This window comes from Rattus norvegicus, chromosome 4 (assembly GCF_021556685.1).
Source record: "Rattus norvegicus strain SHRSP/BbbUtx chromosome 4, alternate assembly SHRSP_T2T, whole genome shotgun sequence".
NCBI lineage: Eukaryota > Metazoa > Chordata > Mammalia > Rodentia > Muridae > Rattus > Rattus norvegicus.
The window spans coordinates 38099748-38121125 of record NC_141537.1 but is presented as its reverse complement, the minus strand read 5'-3'; the positions used below and the strand labels follow the sequence as shown (position 1 = coordinate 38121125).

Sequence of the window (21378 nt, the reverse complement as noted above, 5' to 3'; positions counted from 1 at the left end):
AAAATAACATAATGCACCAAAATGTTATAAATTCCCTAAGAAACTATATAGACTTTTCAAAATGTAAGTTCCTTTCCGTTTCAAGGATTCTGAAGAGATGGGCCAAAGGTACAAACTAACAGCAGTCAAGTAGTCCGTGAACATAAGTAACTGCCAGCTTATTCCAAAAGGTGCCTTAAAACTTCTGTTTGCTTAAAGATTTTATTTATTTTCATGTATGTGTATGTATGTTTGGCTTGCATAACGTGTGCATACCTTAGGCCCTAGTAGACCATAAAATGGCATTGAAACTCTTAGAAGTAGAGTTACTGATGATTGTGAGCAATGATTATGGAACATAGCTGATGTCCTCTGCAAGAACAGCTACTACTCTTAACTCCTGAGCCATCTCTGAGTTAAATGATGCATTTTAAAATAAATGTCTACCTCTATATATAATCCAAATCTAAACCATAACTTCACCATCAGTGGCTCCAGTTTCTTTCATGTCTCAACATCAACTAATGAATCCAGGGCTGTACCTTTGCAATATATACACAATTTACTGATTTCTTGCTGCCTACACTTCCACCACCTTTATCTGAATCTGACACAGCTCATCGCTTACCTGCATCATTACAGCAGTTTCCCACCTGGTCTTCCTGCACTCACACTTCCCTTTTATATAATTTAGTTCCACTATGTAATTTATCTGCTCAAAATCCTCTGGCCAGTCCTATTGCAGTCAAAACAGTGCTTCCTTTTAGCTTAGTTTATCTTTCTCTTCAGGCTTCTATCTTCTCTAGCCCCTCTAGCCTACAGTTACCTAGCCAAATCTACAGCAGCCATTTACAATGCTATGCTTGCCCATGCGCTGATGTATATTATCCCTAAGTGGCTAGCTCCTTCCTTCTAATGTCATTGTAGAAGTGGTTACTTACCAATGGTGAATATGAACAATAAACTAATAAACTTCCGTATCCTTCACAGTACTTACTACCACAGAGCATACAAAGTACTTATTTAGTGTCTTTTCCCATGATATTTTAAGATTCACAAAGTTGGGTGCAGTGTCTAGCTCTTTTTTTATGGCTGTATCTTTAGAATCTACACAGTGCAGAGTACATAAAAAGCATGCAATAAATATGTTCAATGGATAAATTTATACCCAGGGGTAAAGGTGAACTGTCAGACTCACTCTCCAGCCTCCATAATTCCCTGCTCATAGGCTCTGGACGAATTTCTGTTGAAGTTTACTGATATCTGAAACACAGAAACTGTGGGCCTGACATAGAAATGCAGTATTCAAATATATAAGGCAATTAAGGGACTATAGACTAGATTTGTGATGTAATACAAATGAAAGCATTACACTGATACCATTTAGAAAGACTGAATAATATTTGTATTTGAGTATATTACCTAAAGAAATGATCCATGAGATTTCCTTAAAAACTCTGTTCTTTTCTGTGTGTCAGTTTGTAAAATTTACTACATTATTTGGAAACTATAAAAATGTGACCAGAAAAATAAATGGGAGAATTGAGGTTTAAATTGCAAACATTATGTATCCTCTACTAACTCCTCCCTACTTCTGAAAGTATTATGTGATGGTTTGCATATGCTTGGCCCAGGGAGTGGTACTATTAGAAGGTGTGGCCTTATTGGAGGAAGTGTGTCATTATGGAGGTGGGCTTGGAGACCCTCCTCTTAGCTGCCTGGGGATGCTCAAACTGTCCCTGGCTTCCTTTGGGTAAAAAATGTAGAACTCAGCTCCTCCTGCACTATGCCTGCTGGATGCTGCCATGTTCCTGCCTTGATGATAATGGACTGAACCTCTGAACCTGTAAGGCAGCCCCAGTTAAATGTTGTCCTTTATAAAACTTACATTGGTCATGGTGTCTGTTCACAGCACTAAGACCCTAACTAAGATAGAAGTTGGTACCAGGCATTGGGGTATCGCTGTGATAGGCCTGACCATTCTTTTGTTTGGAAGAATACGGATTTTGGGATTTTGGATTTGGAAAGCAGTGGGATGCTTTAAATGGGACTTAATGGTCTATCTTAGTAGGAATGCAGAAGTCTTTGTTACTGAGAGTGATTTGAATTGGGCAGGGCAGGCCCAAGAGGTTTCAAAGGTGAAGAATTTCAGTATGTGCTGTAAAGACTGCTTTTGTGGTATTTTGGTGAAGAATGTGGCTACTTTTTGCCCTTGTCTGAAGAGTCAGCCTGAGGGAGGATAAGGTGGAAAGACTCAGATTAACTAAATTGACAAAGGAAGTCTCAGAAACGTCCATCATAGATTTTGTACTCTGGTTAAGTCTCACGAAGAACATTTTAATGAAAAAAGGGAAGTTGAAAAAGGAAAGATACAAAATATATGGTTTGAGTATTAAAGGGACACCTGGAAGTGAAAAGGAGTTGAATCCTGTGTTCAAGGATATTACATTAAATTAAGAAAGTAATAACCTTGGGGCAAGTTCCCATCCAGCTAAATTAGCTCCAGGCAACTTAGTACAAACCTTTAATCCCAGGATACAGGCATACAGGTCTCTAAATTCAAGGTCAATCTACAGAGTAAGAACCTGGATAGCCAAGTTTATGCAAACCATCACATATACCTTTAATGCAAAAGTATTATTGTGATTGTTATGTAAGCAAACATAAAATTGTGAAGTTATACTGGACATAAAGTAACAAAAAGGTCTTCGCATGTTAATAGGTGGCTATGTCCTTCAATAGACTTTATACCATGTTGAACCTGATTCATGTGTACTACTACTGCCACTTCTATAAAAGCACATACGCAAACTCCATTGAGTGATTGAAGTTATACCCACCACATATTAATTTCATACTATATAGTTAATTGTAGAAAAATCTAATATTCTCTAAGTTTACTCTGGAACCCAGCAAACACTAGTAGTACCTCAGGCAACTTAGGTTTGTTGAGGGTGTCCTCATACTGTTCCAAAGGTTGCATAAGACTTCCCCAAGTCACATATAGTGCTCTAGTTTTATTTGGAAATGGTACTTGATTTTCATTCACCATTATCCTACTGTGCCATCTCCAAAGACCCACATTCTATCTGGTCAGCCACAGTCAACACTGTCGAACAGTTTTTGTATGCTTGCATCCCAATCTTGTGGATACATCAACCTCTCCACTCAACATGCTACCTTCATTCCCCGAGTCCTATATTCCCCCTATTAAAAGCCTTGCACATTTCAAAATGTTTACATATAAGCAAGGGTCTAATGTTCAAAGAACTCCCAAGAACTGTTCCCCAAACACATGCTATTATTAATCAGTACATTTCTAGCAAAACAAAACAACACAACTCCTGTGTGATGTAAATAAGAGGCACACATTTTGGATTGCATGGTGGGACTATTACTATTTATTCTTAACCTGACCAACTGACATGGTAGATGTGATGAGCAATGTGTGCCCTAGGGCTTCGAGACTTCTGTTTTAGTACAAAATTTTCAAGCTTTAAGGAAACAAGACGAGCTTCTCCTTGGGGTGGGGTGGAGGGACCTGGCGAACTATGAAAAAAAAAAAGAAAGAAAGGAAGGAAGGAAGGAAGGAAGGAAGGAAGGAAGGAAGGATGGAAGGAAGGAAGAAAAGAAAAGAAAGAATTTTAAACTCAACTAGTGAGGAGAGAAAGGGCGACAAAACAGGATAATAAGAGGTATGCTCAAAAGACATTACATGCATGTGTAAGGTGGTCACAAAATAAATCACAATGTATTTTAAAGGAATGAACTAGTATAGGAACCACCACAGTGTCCAAAATGCATACCAGTGAGTACCTAGGGGTATATGGTGTGGAGGAGTTGCCAGGGATGTAAAGAGGGCACAGGGAATTTGTGGGAGGAGGATAAATACATTTCTTCTCATTATACACTACAATGGTGGTATGGGTACACCCACAAATATGCAGTACTAGGTACTGTATGCTTCTGCAATTTATTGTATATCAAGTGTACATCAATAAGCACACCCATTATCTTATGGCTTATATCAAATGGAATATTGTACTTTTGGCAACATAAAGTATGCTACTCATAAGGTACATGACATTTTGCTGATAAGTTCTAGTTCCTTAACACTTGGAGAAAGTGAAGTGGATGAAGAAGTTCAGCTAATGATAGAGTTCTCAGACTACACTGGAAAAAAAAAGTAGTTTTAGTAAAAAGAAAATGGTAGAAAGTGATCTTTTTCACATCATGGTTCTTTTAATTAATTATTGTTTTGAACATTAGTAGGATATGTTCAAGTAAATTTAAAAATTTGAATGAGTAGACATTTACTTGGTTGTTACCAGGAAACATTAGTGAAACACGCAAAGCAGCCCCAAACCTGCTTTAATGTAGAAACTTCAGAACGCACAAAAATAAAGTTTTTGCTGTATTTGTTCGCATAATAAAATAGTGAAAGAAATAAAATTAAAACATAAGGTTAAACAATCTTTCCAAATTTACCCATGCACTCAACTTCGTGCAGAAAATACCCTTGTTTTATATGTGTGAAGTTACATCTGCGAGGAAACTCAATTCATAACCTAATACCATAAGAAGATTCTAACTGAACACATACAATAATTACTTGAGTCATTTTTAGAGAAAAATAGAGTTACAGTGTTGAATGTTTCCTAAGCACGCAGCAGCAGATAGTTCCCTGAAGTGAGACTCCAGCAGGAACCTGAAGTAACTCAGAATTACATTACCGCTCTCCATATTGCTGATCTGCAAGTCTCATATTTATCAAGCTCGAAGACATCTCTCTGTCTCCAATCCCAAAATGATTTAGCAAATAGTAGGTTGGGGAAATGACCTTGACTGCTACACTGGTGTACTGGCAATGACAATCAGACCTGACTTCTGCCTAAGCTGGGGCCAGGGTTGAAATATGTACAGTAACTTTGTCCGAGGAATCCTGAACATGAAATCACTGAACAGATTGTGATATGCATTCCCCTGAAACACTGTTATAAATGCAAAAAATAAGTACATAAAATAAACTTAACATGAAAATTAGGTTTCAGAAAGGTTAAAGATTAAATTTTAACAATGACGTGTGTGTGTGTGTGTGTGTGTGTGTGTGTGTGTGTGTGTGTGTGTGTGTAATATAGTTATTTAGAAGTTGCTGCATGCTACCAAAGTTCTTGCTGTATTTCTTCAACAGTCACAACTGCAAGGATCAAGTCCAAACCCTAGGTTGGTTAGACCAGATGGTAGGAGACTAAGGATGCTAGAGCTGTTATGTGAGGCCCTAACCCAGAATTTTTAATAATAAAACAGTGCCAGCCAGGTGGGAATAGAAAAGGCTGTGGGGGCTGAGGTGGTGGTAGTCACACCTTTAATCCCAGCACCGGAAGGCAGGTTCAGGTGGATCTATTAATTCAAGTCTAACCTGAGCTATAGAGCAAATAAGTCCAGGACACCAGAGCTACACAAAGAAGAATGGATGTGACTGTCTAATCCAGGTTAAAACCTAGAATAGATCTAGACCTCTGCAGCCACCAAGGAAAAGCAACTCAGCTCACACTCCTAGTAGGTTCACCACCTCCCTGTAACTCACCAATGGATGTGATGGGTGTCCCTGAAAGGCAGAAATACAAGCACTGAAGTTCATTTGGTCCAAGTTAAGACGTCTTTTCAGATGCATGGCACTCATTTTAGAATGTTTCTCTCGACATTGCTCAGAGAAAAATCAAAGCTAGAATTCTTTATTTGTAAGACTTACATATTTCCACCCTAGTAGAAAGGAGCATAATTATATATTTTACTTTATTTTTTATTGGGTATCAAATTTGGAGAGCAAATCCTAAATCTTTCAGTGTTTCATGGCAATCATTCTCTGATACACGTGTGTCTGAAACCTCTTCAAAATGCTGACCCAGTCATCAGGTTTTAAGGATCCTGCTCAGGCTACACAGATGAATTCATGTTTTTGACACTTATAAACTAAGTAAATAGTGATCATGTTTAGGCAAATCAACTTCCTTTTTTTTAAATCTTCAAAGGTGTCTACTGACTTCTATTTGACTTGAATAAAAATAAAACTAAATAAAATAAATAGGCAGTTAATAAAGTGACTGCAGCTGATGTGTCAGCTAAGTCTTTGGAAGCATATAAACATCCATTTGCGTTTGTTTCTGGCTAAAATTTGGCATGCGCAGTTGGTGGGGAAGATGCACACTGTTCTTCCAAGGGGCTGTTTATATTGGCTAAGCAGCTTTTCCATGCAAAGCAGTGGGAAAACAGAAAGATAACAGTTTCGCAGGCTTCTCGGGATTTGTTTAAATCTATTGGGTTAGAAAATATGGCTTACAATCCCTTGTTGAAGTGAAGATACAGCAACACTTTTATATTTAACAGGCTTCTCCAGTCCTTGCAGAATAGCACTAGCGTCTGCATTATTACTACTATGTCCCCTTCTGCTCAAACACAAAAGCTCCACTGATGGCCATGGAACCAAAAGCTAAAACTATATTATGTCGACTTTTTAATTTTTGATCACAAATGGATAAACTGAGAATACTGTTTTTCTTCATAGAAGCAAGAAACTATAATAATATCTTTTTCTTAATTTCATATCTGTTGATTTTTTTTAAGGAAACTACATGATTGACAACCCTTGCTTCTTTCAAATGCACTGTATTCCTGGAAGTTCTCTTCTGTATCTTCTCAAAAGTGTAAGACAATTTTTAAATATCTGAGATGCGTTCCTTTATCACTACATAAAGTTCATTTTTTCAGAGGACCATTACATTTTTAGACATAATTAAAACTTAGTTGACTAGTTCACTGAAGTGTCAAGTTGCTCTAATAGAATTTTAGTATGCGTATCTGAAGTCTCCACACTGATGATCTTCCTCTACCTAGTTCCTGGCAACCAAATCAAGAGTACATTGGATACAGATAAATTGCTAAACTTCTGTGGCACCATGAGTTCTTGGTATAATACATGGTCAGTGTTGAAAATGTTGTCGTTTGGAAAGATATTTAAAGGCCCAAAATGAGTCTAAAGGTTTAGATTTTTGAGTTATTGAAATCAAAATTTGCCTATGTGCTTTCATTTTGTTTCTCTAAAGAAATCTCTAGAATGGCAGATAAATGAATCACTCTGTCAGGAATATTCTTTATGTTTGTATAGATATATGACCAGTATTTTGTTGGGTGACAGCATGGCAGAACAGAAGAGAAAGGTAGAGACTGAAGCAGGTTTTTATCTCATTTTGAATTATGGATTGGAAAAAAAAAAGACACTTCAGACCACATAAATGAGAGCCACAGTTCAATCAACAAATAACTCTAAAGTAAACAAATGCTTTCTCCCTTTATATCTTTTGTTTGCTGAGAAACAAGTCTGAAGTGGTCATGATTTATAGGCACCAGAAAAGGCTTATTTGGGACTAGCATATCAAACAGCTGGAATGCATGAAGCTCTTACTGCCCGTGCTGCCACAGTTCTAAGTTTCACGGACAGTTCATGCACATACTGATACAAATGTCTACCTACGCAGGGCAGATGTTCTAAGGACAGGTAGCAGGGTAACCATTTGATTAACAAATGAAGACTTCTTCAGGAGAGTGCTGATTGAGCTCTCACTTTAGAACTGTGTAGCTTTGTTTCACTGCCATCTTCCTGTTGTTTTCCTCTGAGAAAGACACCCAGCTCCTAATTTGACTTTTAGGCTAGCTTTTGGGATGCTTTGTATTTCAACATCCAACCCTGTGCTTTAAAAAGGAGTGATCTTGTACATTTCTTCAGCTGTTTATTTTTCTAGGATTGTGTACAGCAACTGTAAAAATAAATCTTAGTGTCCGTATACATCGCTACAGCCGTAGTTTGGTCTCCTCTGGTATAAGGAATTTGAGACTTGGAGCTTTCCACTGCTGTCCCAATTTCTTCAGTAGAACAGTGTCATCACAACCACTCAGGCAAATTCACATCTTCAAGACAGCTCGGTTTTCTTTTATAGAGAAAACATGGCCTTTGCTTCAATGCTCCAATTAAATAAAGACTGTACAAGGGAGAAGGTCTACTCATTATAATTAACTTAGGCAACAACAATATTCTCCTTATGTTCGCTGATGATTTTTTTCTTTCCTTCTTGGTACACTTAAATAGCTAACATTACAGTAAACCAAAAATGCATGCAATGTTGTATGCCACAATTATTTCCCAAGCTAGAGACTGAGACTCTTAGGTTGTTTTGACTAGGCAGCTAATAGCAATTTAGATAATTCTGCTCAAATTCAAAGACATGTGATGCAAACCCATGGTTGTATTCCAGCACATTCTTCTTGTCAGAACCATTTAAATCACCATGTTACACACGTACGTATTGAAACTCAACTTTAACGGTTTTATTTTTATGTACATTTTTTCCAGAAATAAAATATCTAAATACAGACAGTGTAATGTTGTATATGTATAGCTTTCAACAATACTTGAGCTGAATAGATGCTTTGTATATTAAATTTGTCTTTTTTTAATGGAGTTCACAGCTACATTGATAAAATTGATTCCTTAGATCCTTTTTTCTTTTTAACCAATAACAAGCAGAGAGACAAGTACAATTTAATATTAATAAGCAGCTCAAATAACACTTGGTTAAACTATATACAGTACAAACCATTCATACAAATGAAGACTAGGATATTGAGTTTGTTACAATATGTGTAGTAAAGATAAGACAGACACTTATAACTTACATGGTGTCTGCCCGGCATTTTCCTTCTTATATAATGATCAGAACTTGTGTTAAGCAGCCTTAGTTGGTCTCAACATTGCAAAGGTCCGGTGATAGGCAAGAAAAGCTGTAATTCCCAGTGTCTGCCCACATGTAAATTCCAAATGTTTGCTCATCTTTACTCAGAACAAGCTCCTCCCTCCACAGAAAGAAAAGCCATCCTGTATCACCTTGAATGTGCCTACTGTATGCTGGGAAAAAGCTACTACACTGTGTTGTGTTCATAAAATAAAGAATACTGAGCTCTAAAGACACATTTTTTTCCATTTAACAAGCATATAACTCCTACAGTAGTATTCACCAGCACAGCTACTCCAAGCAGTAGGAATGCATGAGTGGGGACTATTGATTAGCATGGACTCAAGACCTTAAAAGAGATTTCCATAACGGCATGTTAGATACATCCTCTGTCTAGTTAATTCTTTGTGTTTGATCATAGTTTATCCTGAACCATCATGAGTCAAGACAATGAAAGCCCTCTCAAAGGGTACCATGATAGATGTGAGCTGAAATGTGCAGGAGTGGGTGCTCATGTGTCTCTACAGTGACAGCATGTCTTCAGATGAGACTCTGAGAGCTATGGTGATTTACAACTATGCTGAGAGATGAAGCTGACTGTGCAGAAATTACATCAATTGTTTTCCACTAGCATGTTCGCACCAGTCAACAAGAGCAGCAGTGTAGACACATTCCAGGCAACAGATGTGACCTTCTTCCTTAAGGTAACAGCCCTGTCCTATGACCTGTAATTCCTCAGGCTTCAGTCTCATGCCCTGTTCGTCTTCATCCGGAGGGGAAGTAAGGTGTGTCACTGTGGTAGTTGTAGTCAGGGCATACTTTCTGTACTAGTTTATAGTCTGTACTATAAAAGGAAATGTAAATACAGATCACCTTGAAGGGCTTAGAGCAGAGCCAGGACACGTGACTTTGGGTCTGCTCCTGGTAACAGGTTTTTGAAGGGTCGTAGTTGCAGAGTGTGTTCTTGGTGGCCTTGTCAACCTTCTCATATTCAATACGACAGTTGAAGGACTTGGAATCTTTGGCATCAATCACGGTTTGTTGTGCCAAATCGAATTCCACAATTTTTGTTGGGGGCACCAGGCTGACAGATACATTCCCTTGACCAGTGGAATTATGCCTGAAATACACACTAAACGTTCCATTGCCATGATCTACAATTTTCCCAGTTATCAACAGGTTTAGCTTCACTGTTTTGATGTTGGAATGAAAATCACCCCATCCGAACATTTTCTTAAACTTGCCGGTTTTAACAATGGGCCGTCTTTTGGCCCTGGGCCGAGGCTCCTGAAGATCTGTGGAGTTCCTCAACCAGTCCCAGAGGTCTTGCTCGGAATAAGGTTCTGGGGTGTCATAGCGCAGGTCCAAATCTGTGCCATTTTCTTTACCACGGAAAGTCTGTGAGAGGAGCCGACTGATAGACAAGTCTTTGCTGCTTTCTGTCCATATGTGTTTTAGTGTAGACTTGCTGTTTCCTGACTTCAGAAGTTCCGACTTTCCACCATTTGTTAGATTGGCACACGTGACCTGAGAAAAGAAGTTAAAAGGTGAGTGTTTATTTACATCTCCACATCTAAGAATAGGCAACGCATGCATTCCACACCTTGCTGGGAGGCTTATAATTAAATGATGACTTTTTGTTGTTGTTGTTATTGTTCTTAAAAGCACCTCCAGTATCCGGCCACTGTTTATTAAGTGGTATAAAATACCGCTTCTATTTTTATTCAACAGTGCAAAAGAGGTGGTGTGGGTGGCTGAAAACCATCAGGCCTGACCTGAAGATCCATATAAAACATTGACTAACAGAGAAAAAAGGCTGAGGAAGCCAAATTGAATTCAAATATAAACTAAATTAAAGTAAATAATCTCTCAGCATCAAAACCCATCTTTGAAGTAAATATTTATAATCATTATGTTATTTTTTTCTGCTCCAGAATCAAACTCTAAAACTATATACTCCTTATAAATGTGGTAGCTGATAACTTATCTACTTTTAAATGTTTGATTGCTTATTATACTAGAAACTGCAGTTTTACCAAGAGAATTTTAACTTGTCCACACACACACACACACACACACGCACACACACACACACAATCACACGTACTTATCATAAGCACCAGACACAACACATGTCATTGTTTTTATTTCAGGGTTTAAAATGGTGTTTAAGAAATGAGATGTAAGGTAATATTCACCACCAGGTAGACATTTGACAATCTGAAAAGCAACATAAAGCTGGGAGATCACTTCAAGTGAGGTTGTGAGAGTCACATTTGAAAGATGTTCTCCAAGATTCTATCTTGCCTCTGTGAAACAGTCCCTCAGAGGACCCAGGAGTTCAAAGTAACCAGTACCCTAATGGCCTCAAAGCAACAATTGCTCATTCTGACATGGGACACTGGGGACACACAATTTGTAAACACAACCCAGAACCCACAGGAAGCAATAGCCCATGAAGGCAAACCATTGGCCACATGGATTGACTCATTTGGCTGAGGTTGATGATGGAATGTCCACTAGGTACATCATAAAGCTAAGTTTCCCAATAAAGCCCCTCCCTTCTCAAACATGAGTCTGAGACTCCCCCTAAGTGAGGTGCATTAGGATCACATCAGCCTCTTAGAACTCTATTTTCACTTTCATCCAAAAAGTTCTGAGAGTAAAAGATCATTGATAAAAAGCTCTCCTAAATGAGGTAGGTGCATTAGGAATTAGAACTGTCTTCTAGACCATGCCCACTGGTACCTGTAGACTTATCCATGTTTGTCTCTTGACACAGATCTCTACCAAAAACATCCTTCATCAGATACTTATGATGGAAAAAAAGTCTACAACACCTCCTGGAGTCCATAAGCTTAGGAGCCAGGATTTGTTCCCCATTCTGTCACTTCCTTGCGAAAACATTATTGGTGTGGGACCATTCCCACAAATAGCACTCAAAGTTGTCTTATTTGGAAAACTGCTGAGCTTAAGAAATGCTGCACCAATTTCCATGTAAACTTATTGCATCTAAGATAAAATATGTTTTCTCCTGTGTTTATATGTCATGACTTCACCTTACAAAACCAAGGCTGAGACACTGGAGAAGCTAACACAAAAACTAAAATACAAACAAATAAACAACAAGCAAAAACCTTTCAAGTTTAGACTCCATATCCTATTGCATGTTCTTGACATCTCCAAGGGAAATCTATACAACCTATGCCAACCTGGACACACACAACAGATCAAAGTAGATTTTACAAGCAGACAGACAAATACAGAGAGTCATATTCTAGGAACAGGATGTGCTTATTATGGTTTGAATATGCTTGATCCAGGGAGTGGAGAAGATGTGGCCTTGTTGGAGTAGGTGTGTCACTGTGACTGTAGGCTTAAGACCCTCATGCTAGCTGCCTGGAAGTGAGTTTCCCACTAACAGCCTTCAGATGAAGATGTTGAACTCTCAGCTCTGCCTGCACCATGCCTGCCTGGATACTGCCATGCGCCCATCTTGATGATAATGGACTGAACCTCTGAACCTGTAAGCCAGCCCCAATTAAATGTTGTGCTTTATAAGAGTTGCCTTGGTCATGGTGTTTGTTCACAGCAGTAAAACCCTAACAAAGACAGTGTTGCAGAAAGAATAGACGGGTAACACAATGGACATGTTCACACTTAAAGGAAGTTAAGGCCAGGCTTTTGTTCACTGTCACTGTCATTCTTCAGACATTTAGTTTATCACCTTTCATACAAATCAAGTCACTAGTATCATCAGAGATGGCCTACATAGAGCATCTTAAAATAATGCAGGAAATAAGGAGAAGGGTATCTTTGCTACCAATTTTCTTTTAGAAGAAACACTAAGTATTCTTTCTTCTGTCCATTCTGTTCTGCCTTTACATTGATTTTTTTTCTATTCTCCTTCTACTAAAACTGTGTCCTATGTTTTCTCCTCATATTTCAAGAATGGATCATATCCAAGAAACATCCATGACTATAACAGCAAAATTCTAACATAGACTGAATACTGTGACCTAAAATAGAATGGGAAATATTATTTAATGGAAGGGAATTAGACATAGGAGTCTGTATAGAATAAGTATAAAATTAATTTGCCAGCTATCTCTTTGCTTAATTATGTCAATCTGTTATGGGCTAATATTAGTATCTCATATAAAAAGAAAACCATGATAGTTTCAGAGTTAACATTATCCATCACAATAACAAAATAATAGAAGCAGCTAAATTTATTTTTATAATTCCCTACATGAAATGCACTTCAAAGTATTCCATTTTAGGATGAGGTAATATACACAAATTCTGAGCACTTGCCAGCAGGTGTCCTGGATTCAGTACCCAGCAGTGGAAGAAAAGAGGTAAATAAAGGCAGAAAAAAACTTTAAAATGGTATGGCATCTATTTTAAACTATAATATATGTAATTGGTAAGACTAGTACTGATCCTTTAGTTTTAGAATGTTTCTTATGAGTATTTGCCTTTAATATTTCTTTAACACCTATTTTGTGGTAAAACATTCAAATGTATACTCGCCTAACTATACAAGTATCATCTTCCTACAATCCTCATATTTATACTTTAGAATAAATGGCATAAAACATATGCTTTTCTCTGATTCTTTTCCTCAGTGTTAGATGTGTCCCCATTGTTTGGCTAGCAAAGATAAATTCAAGCATTCACAGAGTGGCTTTCAGGCACTTTATCTCAGAATCAACAAAGGACTGTAATGTGATATTTCTCCCGTGCACTTGTTAACAAAGCTGTAGTGAAATTGTCCCAAGACAGAAGAGGAAAAAAAAAACACTTACAGTGCAATTTATCAACAACAGGTAGGAAATAAAAGGGGAAAATTGTGTAGAGGTGGGGCACATGATTTAAAGAAGAACCACTGTATCCAGGATATGCTATGATTCTAAGGAATGAACAAACCTCTGATTTTTTGGCAGAATACCTATTGTTCAGCTCTAAATTATAATCTCCACAACCATAGGGATTGTATGTTTGGACTTCTGAGTAGACTATCTGAATCCCACACTTGGCTCTGATCCTTGACAACTGGGTTATGTGTGAATCTTATATAGAAATCATGTTTTTCCAATCTAGAAACTAGAAGAGACTGCCCATACCTCTCACAGGGATGGTGCAAGGATTACATAGAACACCTCCTTCAAAGCACCAAAGAAAGTCGCAGGCATGTGCTGAGTATTCACCGTCAGTGTCAATATTCATAATCATCACAATTTCCCATGTGACTTGTGGTCATGAACACCTATGGGTAACGGGGTAGTATTTGCAAGTAGCCAAACTTTTTAAGAAAATCTGTCTTTAGCAGAACTGTAAATGCAAACAATTTTTTAAAAAAATCATACTAAGAGTGAGAGACAATGGGCGAGATGCATGCCCAAAGCTTCATGTAAGAAAGAATGAAATAAATACTAGAATCCTGCTCGGCAGAATCATAACTCTAGGCAGCAAACGGTGTTAAATACTCCCAAATTGGTTCAAAGGGCATCCCTAATGGGAAACATGTTAACCAAAATAAAGCGTAAAATATATCTTAGCAAACCTGAGAGGATATATTGGATCTAAAAATTAAATGTGCTGAAATGTTTTTAAAAAAGGAGGTGCACATTGTTTTCAAGTGCTGAGGTTACAATCTGAGAAACATGGCTGGTTAAATAAGCAATAAAAATCCAGGTAACAAAGGATGAGGATGAGTTCATCTATTAAATAGCTCAAGCACCAAAAGCAGTCAATGTCTCTGCCTTAGGTAGTCAGATGCAAAGCCTTGAGCAGTGCAATCAAGAAAATCCGGAGTGTGTGCCTGGTATTGGTACAGAGACAGACAGATAGACCAATGGAATAGAATTGAAGACCCAGAAATGAACCCACACACCTATGGTCACTTGATTTTTGACAAAGGAGTCAAAACCATCCAATGGAAAAAAGATAGCATTTTCAGCAAATGGTGCTGGTTCAACTGGAGGTCAATATGTAGAAGAATGCAGATCGATCCATGCTTATCACCCTGTACAAAGCTTAAGTCCAGGTGGATCAAGGACCTCCACATCAAACCAGACACACTCAAACTAATAGAAGAAAAACTAGGGAAGCATCTGGAACACATGGGCACTGGAAAAAATTTCCTGAACAAAACACCAATGGCTTATGCTCTAAGATCAAGAATCGACAAATGGGATCTCATAAAACTGCAAAGCTTCTGTAAGGCAAAGGACACTGTGGTTAGGACAAAACGGCAACCAACAGATTGGGAAAAGATCTTTACCAATCCTACAACAGATAGAGGCCTTATATCCAAAATATACAAAGAACTTAAGAAGTTAGACCGCAGGGAGACAAATAACCCTATTAAAAATGGGGTTCAGAGCTAAACAAACAATTCACAGCTGAGGAATGCCGAATGGCTGAGAAACACCTAAAGAAATGTTCAACATCTTTAGTCATAAGGGAAATGCAAATCAAAACAACCCTGAGATTTCACCTCACACCAGTGAGAATGGCTAAGATCAAAAACTCAGGTGACAGCAAATGCTGGCGAGAATTGAGAATAGGACCCCCATTGAAGGAATCAGAGAAAGAACTGGAAGAGCTTGAAGGGGCTCGAGACCCCATATGTACAACAATGCCAAGCAACCAGAGCTTCCAGGGACTAAGCCACTACCTAAAGACTATACATGGACTGACCCTGGACTCTGACCTCATAGGTAGCAATGAATATCCTAGTAAGAGCACCAGTGGAAGGGGAAGCCCTGGGTCCTGCTAAGACTGAACCCCCAGTGAACTAGACTGTTGGGGGGAGGGCAGCAATGGGGAGAGGATTGGGAGGGGAACACCCATAAGGAAGGGGAGGGGGGAGGGGGATGTTTGCCCAGAAACCGGGAAAGGGAATAACACTAGAAATGTATATAAGAAATACTCAAGTTAATAAAAAAAAAAATAAGTGGAAAAAAAAAAAGAAAATCCGGAGTGTGGCTTCCAAATCAAAACATCTTCCAGTGGTAACTGTCAGCTACAACTTTATGTACTACACGCTCTTGCTTTTCCTCCCCCTTAGTTGAAGAGAATAGGACAATATCTATGGGAGAATATCAGTAATGAGATACCAAATGAAAAAAGCCTTAACAATAGGTCTCTTCATGTCTTCAATAATAACTACTGTGATTTCTTTTGTTTTATGAATTGAATAGCTATGGAATGAGACTCTGTTAATAAGATTTTCAATAGAGAAAAGCAAAGATAGGTGGTGTATGCTTGGTTCTTGATCACGAGGATTTTACAGACGAATCTGTGGTGCCACCAGTGGCATGTGTAATGTTCGGAAAGTTGCGAAGTTTAAAAGCAGCATAGATATAACACAGTAGATGATCCCAAGATCTAGATTGCATTGTCTTGATATGTACATAGTAGGTAATGAGCTAGAGGAATTCTCCCAAACATGTGGAACACAATGTGGAAAAATAACAAAGTCCAGAAGGAATCATGACAATGACGACATGGAAAATAGTTGCCTACCACGCCATCGTGACTTCGTTTCCTGTGGTAAGTATCTCCTCTCTCTTCTATCCCCGAACTCTCCAGCAACTGCCATCTATTCCCTTCCTGAGTTCAAACTTTTATGTTCCACTCACAATGAAATCAAGCCAAGTAAGATCCCCATAAAAACCAGAAATGAATGTGTAAGGTGCTACATGTAGTCATTCCATGATGCATGTGCATATGTGCATGCGTGTAGATGTATCAATACGCCTACACTATACTGTGGCACACCACAGGAGATTCAGTTTTTAATTTGTCTACAGGAAGGAATTGAGGACGAGAGAGAAGACAGAAGGATAAATTCTGTCTCTGGGCTCCAGGAACTTTGTCAGATACATGGGTAGAACATACAGGAGACCACCTCCAAATTCTGAATGTTCAACTATTAAATTTAATTTTCATCTTAGGTAATAGAGAATTACTGAGATTGGATTTTGCTTTGTTTTTAGGTAGGTGATCCTAGCTCTAGAAAAGTCGTCCACTAGGCATCAAAGGCAGACTGGTAGAGGAAGATCTTGAGAGTCGAGAGGCTAGTTAAATGGTTAAGTTGTAAGACATGCTGCGAAAATCAGTGCTAAGTAATGAAAGAAAAAAGAGGATGTGAAATATGTATTTAATCAATATTTCACAGATAGAAATAAATCAATTTCGTTAATTGTTTTTTAATATTTTTTGTTTTGAGAAAGAGTCTTACTACATAGCTCAAGCTGCTCTTGAACTCGTGATCAGGATCCTGTTTCTACATGTGTAGTGTTGAAATTACTGTGCGCCACTAAGTCTGATTGAATTTGATGATGTACTGACTAAAGGGAAACACAAAAAGGCTAAAAATTAATGAATTTTCTTCTACTATAATTCTTGCCATCCAATTGGAATGTGAAGGTATAACAACTTGTCATGTTACAAAAATCAAAGTACTCTGAATTTTTTTTAAATATAGAAAAAGTTGAAAGGTTTGCTGATTATTCTCTTCCGAATGATAATGATGTCCAGAAGGTATGTTTACCTGTGTGCCGTCCATTTAGATGTTTTCAAATGTGTGCATTTTTAAGATGATGCATCTTGACAACATAAGCATGAAGCACAGAGACAGAGTGTGCTCCTAAAATGAAACATTTATATCTGAGGCAGGAGCTTTGAATGGAAATACAGAGGAAACAATGACCAATGCAGGTGAAGTGTGTTCATCGAAGTCTTGCTCTGCCTTGACGGGTCCATTTTTATATGTTGTATGGCCAAACGTTCAAAATTTTCTCATCATTGATTTTATATCGTGCCAAAGTGATATTGAAGACTCACTGAAAAACAATACTGTTATGAAATATACCATCCTTCAACTTCCCTCCCACCTGAACTACATTTCTGGCCTTCTGAAAAAGAGATGCCCACAAACACTCACTTTTCCATGCTTATAAAAATGCAATGAGATGCCTCTTAATTTCCACCAATGCCATCACTGTGCTGTTGATCTATTACTACTGGATATACATATAAGTAATCCTACATCTACCTTGGAATTTTATTATTTACTGTATCAAGTGCATGAATGCTTGAATCCAAAAAGGAAAAAACTGAGACAGCTTGAAACTTAAGCAATATTTCTGATGAGCGAGAAACTAATCACCAAATAAACTGCTTTATGATGGCAAATTCACTTTGTCATTTTATGATTAATGTGCTCAATATCTGCTTCAGAACATCAGGTGACTCTAGTTAAATGAACACTTTATCTAGCATCTTATACATAGTGCTGCATTTTATTTAAGTGATATGCACACATACACAAAAACTAGAGTATACAAATGGGGTTTTAAAGTTTATAAGATAAAAACAACTACTTAGTTATCCCATAAGGTAAAATAATTTTTTAAACATCATGACATCCCAGTTCCTTCTCTGACATGAAAATTTAAATTGTCTGCGTGTATAGGCTGTGTGAGTTTTACAGAAAAAGTTTAAGATAAATTACAAGTTTACCTATGCCTAAAAGTGTTTTCATTGCCACTGACTCACCCTTGATATACATTCTTTTCTTTTCTTTTTTTTTTGTCACTTGCCCTAAGTTTTATTTTTTTTCTCCACCTTTATTAAATTGGATATTTCTTATTTACATTTTAATTGTTATTCCCTTTCCTGGTTTCCGGGCCAACATCCCCTTAACCCCACCCCCTCCCCTTCTATATGGGTGTTTCCCTCCCTATTCTCCCCCCATTACCGCCCTCCCACCACAATCCTGCTCACTGGGGATTCAGTCTTGGCAGGACCAAGGGCTTCCCTTCCACTGGTGCTCTTACTAGGATATGCATTGCTACCTATGAGGTCAGAGTCCAGGGTCAGTCCATGTATAGTCATGGGTAGTGGCTTAGTCCCTAGAAGCTCTGGTTGGTTGGCATTGTTGTTCATATGGGGTCTCAAACCCCTTCAAGCTCTTTCAGTGCTTTCTCTGATTCCTTCAACAGGGGTTCTGTTCTTAGTTAAGTGGTTTGCCACTGGCATTCACCATATTCTGGTTGTGTCTCTCAGGAGAGATCTACATCCGGTTCCTGTCAGCCTGCACTTCTTTGCTTCATCCATCTTATCTAGTTTGGTGGCTGTATAAGTATGGGCCACATGTGGGGCAGGCTCTGAATGGGTGTTCCTTCAGCCTCTGTTCTAAACTTTGCCTCCCTATTCCCTCCCAAGGCTATTCTTGTTCCCCTTTTAAAGAAGGAGTGAAGCCTTCGCATTTTGGTCATCCTTTCTTAACTTGGTTGTTTAACTTCATTTTGATCTATTCATAAATTGAAGACATTTATCTTAGTCATTTTTAACTCTCACAAGCTGGGTTACATTAGCAAGGCTTTTGTTAACCTTTTTACAACTACTTTATCAAAAAAAAAAAAGATGGATATCCTTATAGAACATACTTTCTCCATTGCACTCATGTCTTCTAGAGGTGAGGATGCTTGTGACACAAAAACCACTCACTCATTGCACGGTTTATGTTCATACATGTGTAGTTGCTATAATAAAAGATCATTTTCAGTTACATGATCAAGATATGGGGGACACATAGCCCTCGAAGACCTTCTTTTATAACTTCAGGTGCTCCATTGTTAATATCTAGAACACCTGCATTATGCCTGATAAACTAGTGGAAATTGATTAGTGTCATAATGCATTAAAATATATCTTTTTCTCTGTGTCAAAACTCGCAATGCAATATTACCTCACACTTGTTAAGGTACTTCACAGGAAGATTGTGAAAGAAAATAATTGTTAGTCAGTTTGTGAAGGAAAATAACCATCATGGAAAGTAGAGATTTGTTTAAAGACAACAAATAAAACTACAATTTAATCCAGCAATCACATTTGTTAGTATGCATTTATTTAAAAGACATGAGGTGAGTATCTCAAAGAGAGATCTGAATTCTCATGTTCAACCCATTACTGATACTTAACACACAGCTGCATATTTATTTATGACTGAGAAGATAAAAAACACAGAAAGAACACACATACACACACGTGACAAAAGTACACACAGAAGACATTGTATGAAGTAAAACAATGCACACAATACAATCACAACATAACCTCACTTGTAAGCTTACCGTGCAGAAGCCCCAAAGTCGACAAAAAAAGAAAAAAAAAAGAATTGAATGGTAGTTACCAGAGGATAGGATCAGAAAATGAGAGGCCATTGGTCAACAGGTCCCAAGTTATAAAATTCTAATAAACATCAAAGTGATTAATGTTTATAAAAATGCAAATTTTAAACAAAGAGAATACTGTTTAGTGTTCTCACCAAAAGGGTTTGACTATGTGAGGTCGTGCTGTATTAAATTACTCACAGTGATCTCTTTATAATGCAAGCATCTGATCTAACATCCTATTTTATACCTTGAGTGTAGACAATTTTTGTCATTCTGATCAATTATCTTTCAATAAAACTTGTCAATTATCCTTCGATAAAACTAAAATCAAATACTTGTTAAAACTAAAAGTGAAACAAGCAAAAGTTTGAGGAAGAAAAATAACAGAAGTTGTGAATTTCCTGGAGTCTGCAGCAGGCTCCAGTAGTAAACTTGTCCTACTGGCAGCAGAACTACCACTGGAGTGGAGAGAGTTTCCTTTAACCCTGTAAGTGCTGGGAGGCTGTGTGGCAAAGGAATCAAGAAAGCGGATGTGCTGACCAATCTTTATTGGGATTGATAGAGGCCTAAGTCATTAGGAAAGCATACTCCCTACGTTTGTCTGTGTGGACACTTCCAGAGTAAAGCAGAAGAAAGGGATGCCCGGACACCAGCCAGCAAAGGCTTATTTTACTCTCTCTGCTTCCTGGAGGCGGCGCTCAGCTTCCTCAGTCACTTCTATTACTGATGCTGTTATGTTCTTACAGACAGAAGCCGAGTAAGGCTGCCCTCCAAGAGGCCCAACCAGCAGCTAAAAGAGTTAGAGGTGGATACTTACACCCAACCAATGGACTGAAGCCCAGGATCCCTGCGGTCAAATTAGGGAAAAGTTGGAATAAGCTGAGGACGAGGGTAACCCCATAGGAATAACAGCGGTCTCAACTAACCTGGACTCTTGAGATCTCTCAGACGCTGAGCCACCAACTAGGCAGCATACACCAGCTGATACGAGGCCTTCACATATACAGCAGAGGACTACCTGGTGTGGCCTCAGTGAGAGAAGAAGCACCTAACCCTCAAGAAACTTGAGGCCCCAGGGAGTCCCAGGGAGTGTGGAGATCTGGGTGGAGTGGGGATAAAGGGGTGGAGACATCCTCTTGGAGACTGGGGAGGAGGTATGGGTTGAGGAACAGCCAAAGGGCAGACTGGGGCGGGGGGGGGGGGGGGATAGCAACTGGACTATTAAAAAAGACTAAAGAATAATAATAATTAAGAAAAGAATAGCCATCCTCACCAGAGAATCAACAGATCGGCCAGATGTGAGCTGACAACTCTTAGACTATGAATTAAAAACCAACAAACAAAACTAAACATACAAACAAAACCTTTTTTTCCCTCACTTTTGTAACAGAGACAGAAAACTGACTAATACAATAGAC

The 21378-nt window shown here is 38.3% G+C and overlaps 1 protein-coding gene across 2 annotated transcripts in view; it reads right to left on the bottom strand.

The window, feature by feature from the left end:
• Window positions 1–8337: 8337 nt before the first annotated feature.
• Nxph1 (neurexophilin 1) overlaps window positions 8338–21378 on the bottom strand; it is a 312816-nt gene continuing 299775 nt past the window's right edge. The window contains exons 3-4 of one of the 2 annotated variants that reach the window (XM_087656137.1): window positions 9641–10292; window positions 9291–9531 (exon numbers count right to left, since the gene is read on the bottom strand). In XM_087656137.1, the coding sequence (XP_087512263.1) occupies window positions 9374–9531; window positions 9641–10292 (810 nt within the window). In that variant the 3' untranslated portion in view covers window positions 9291–9373. Of the gene's footprint in view, window positions 10293–21378 lie in introns of both variants that reach the window. The other variant, NM_012994.2, reaches the window with a different exon arrangement.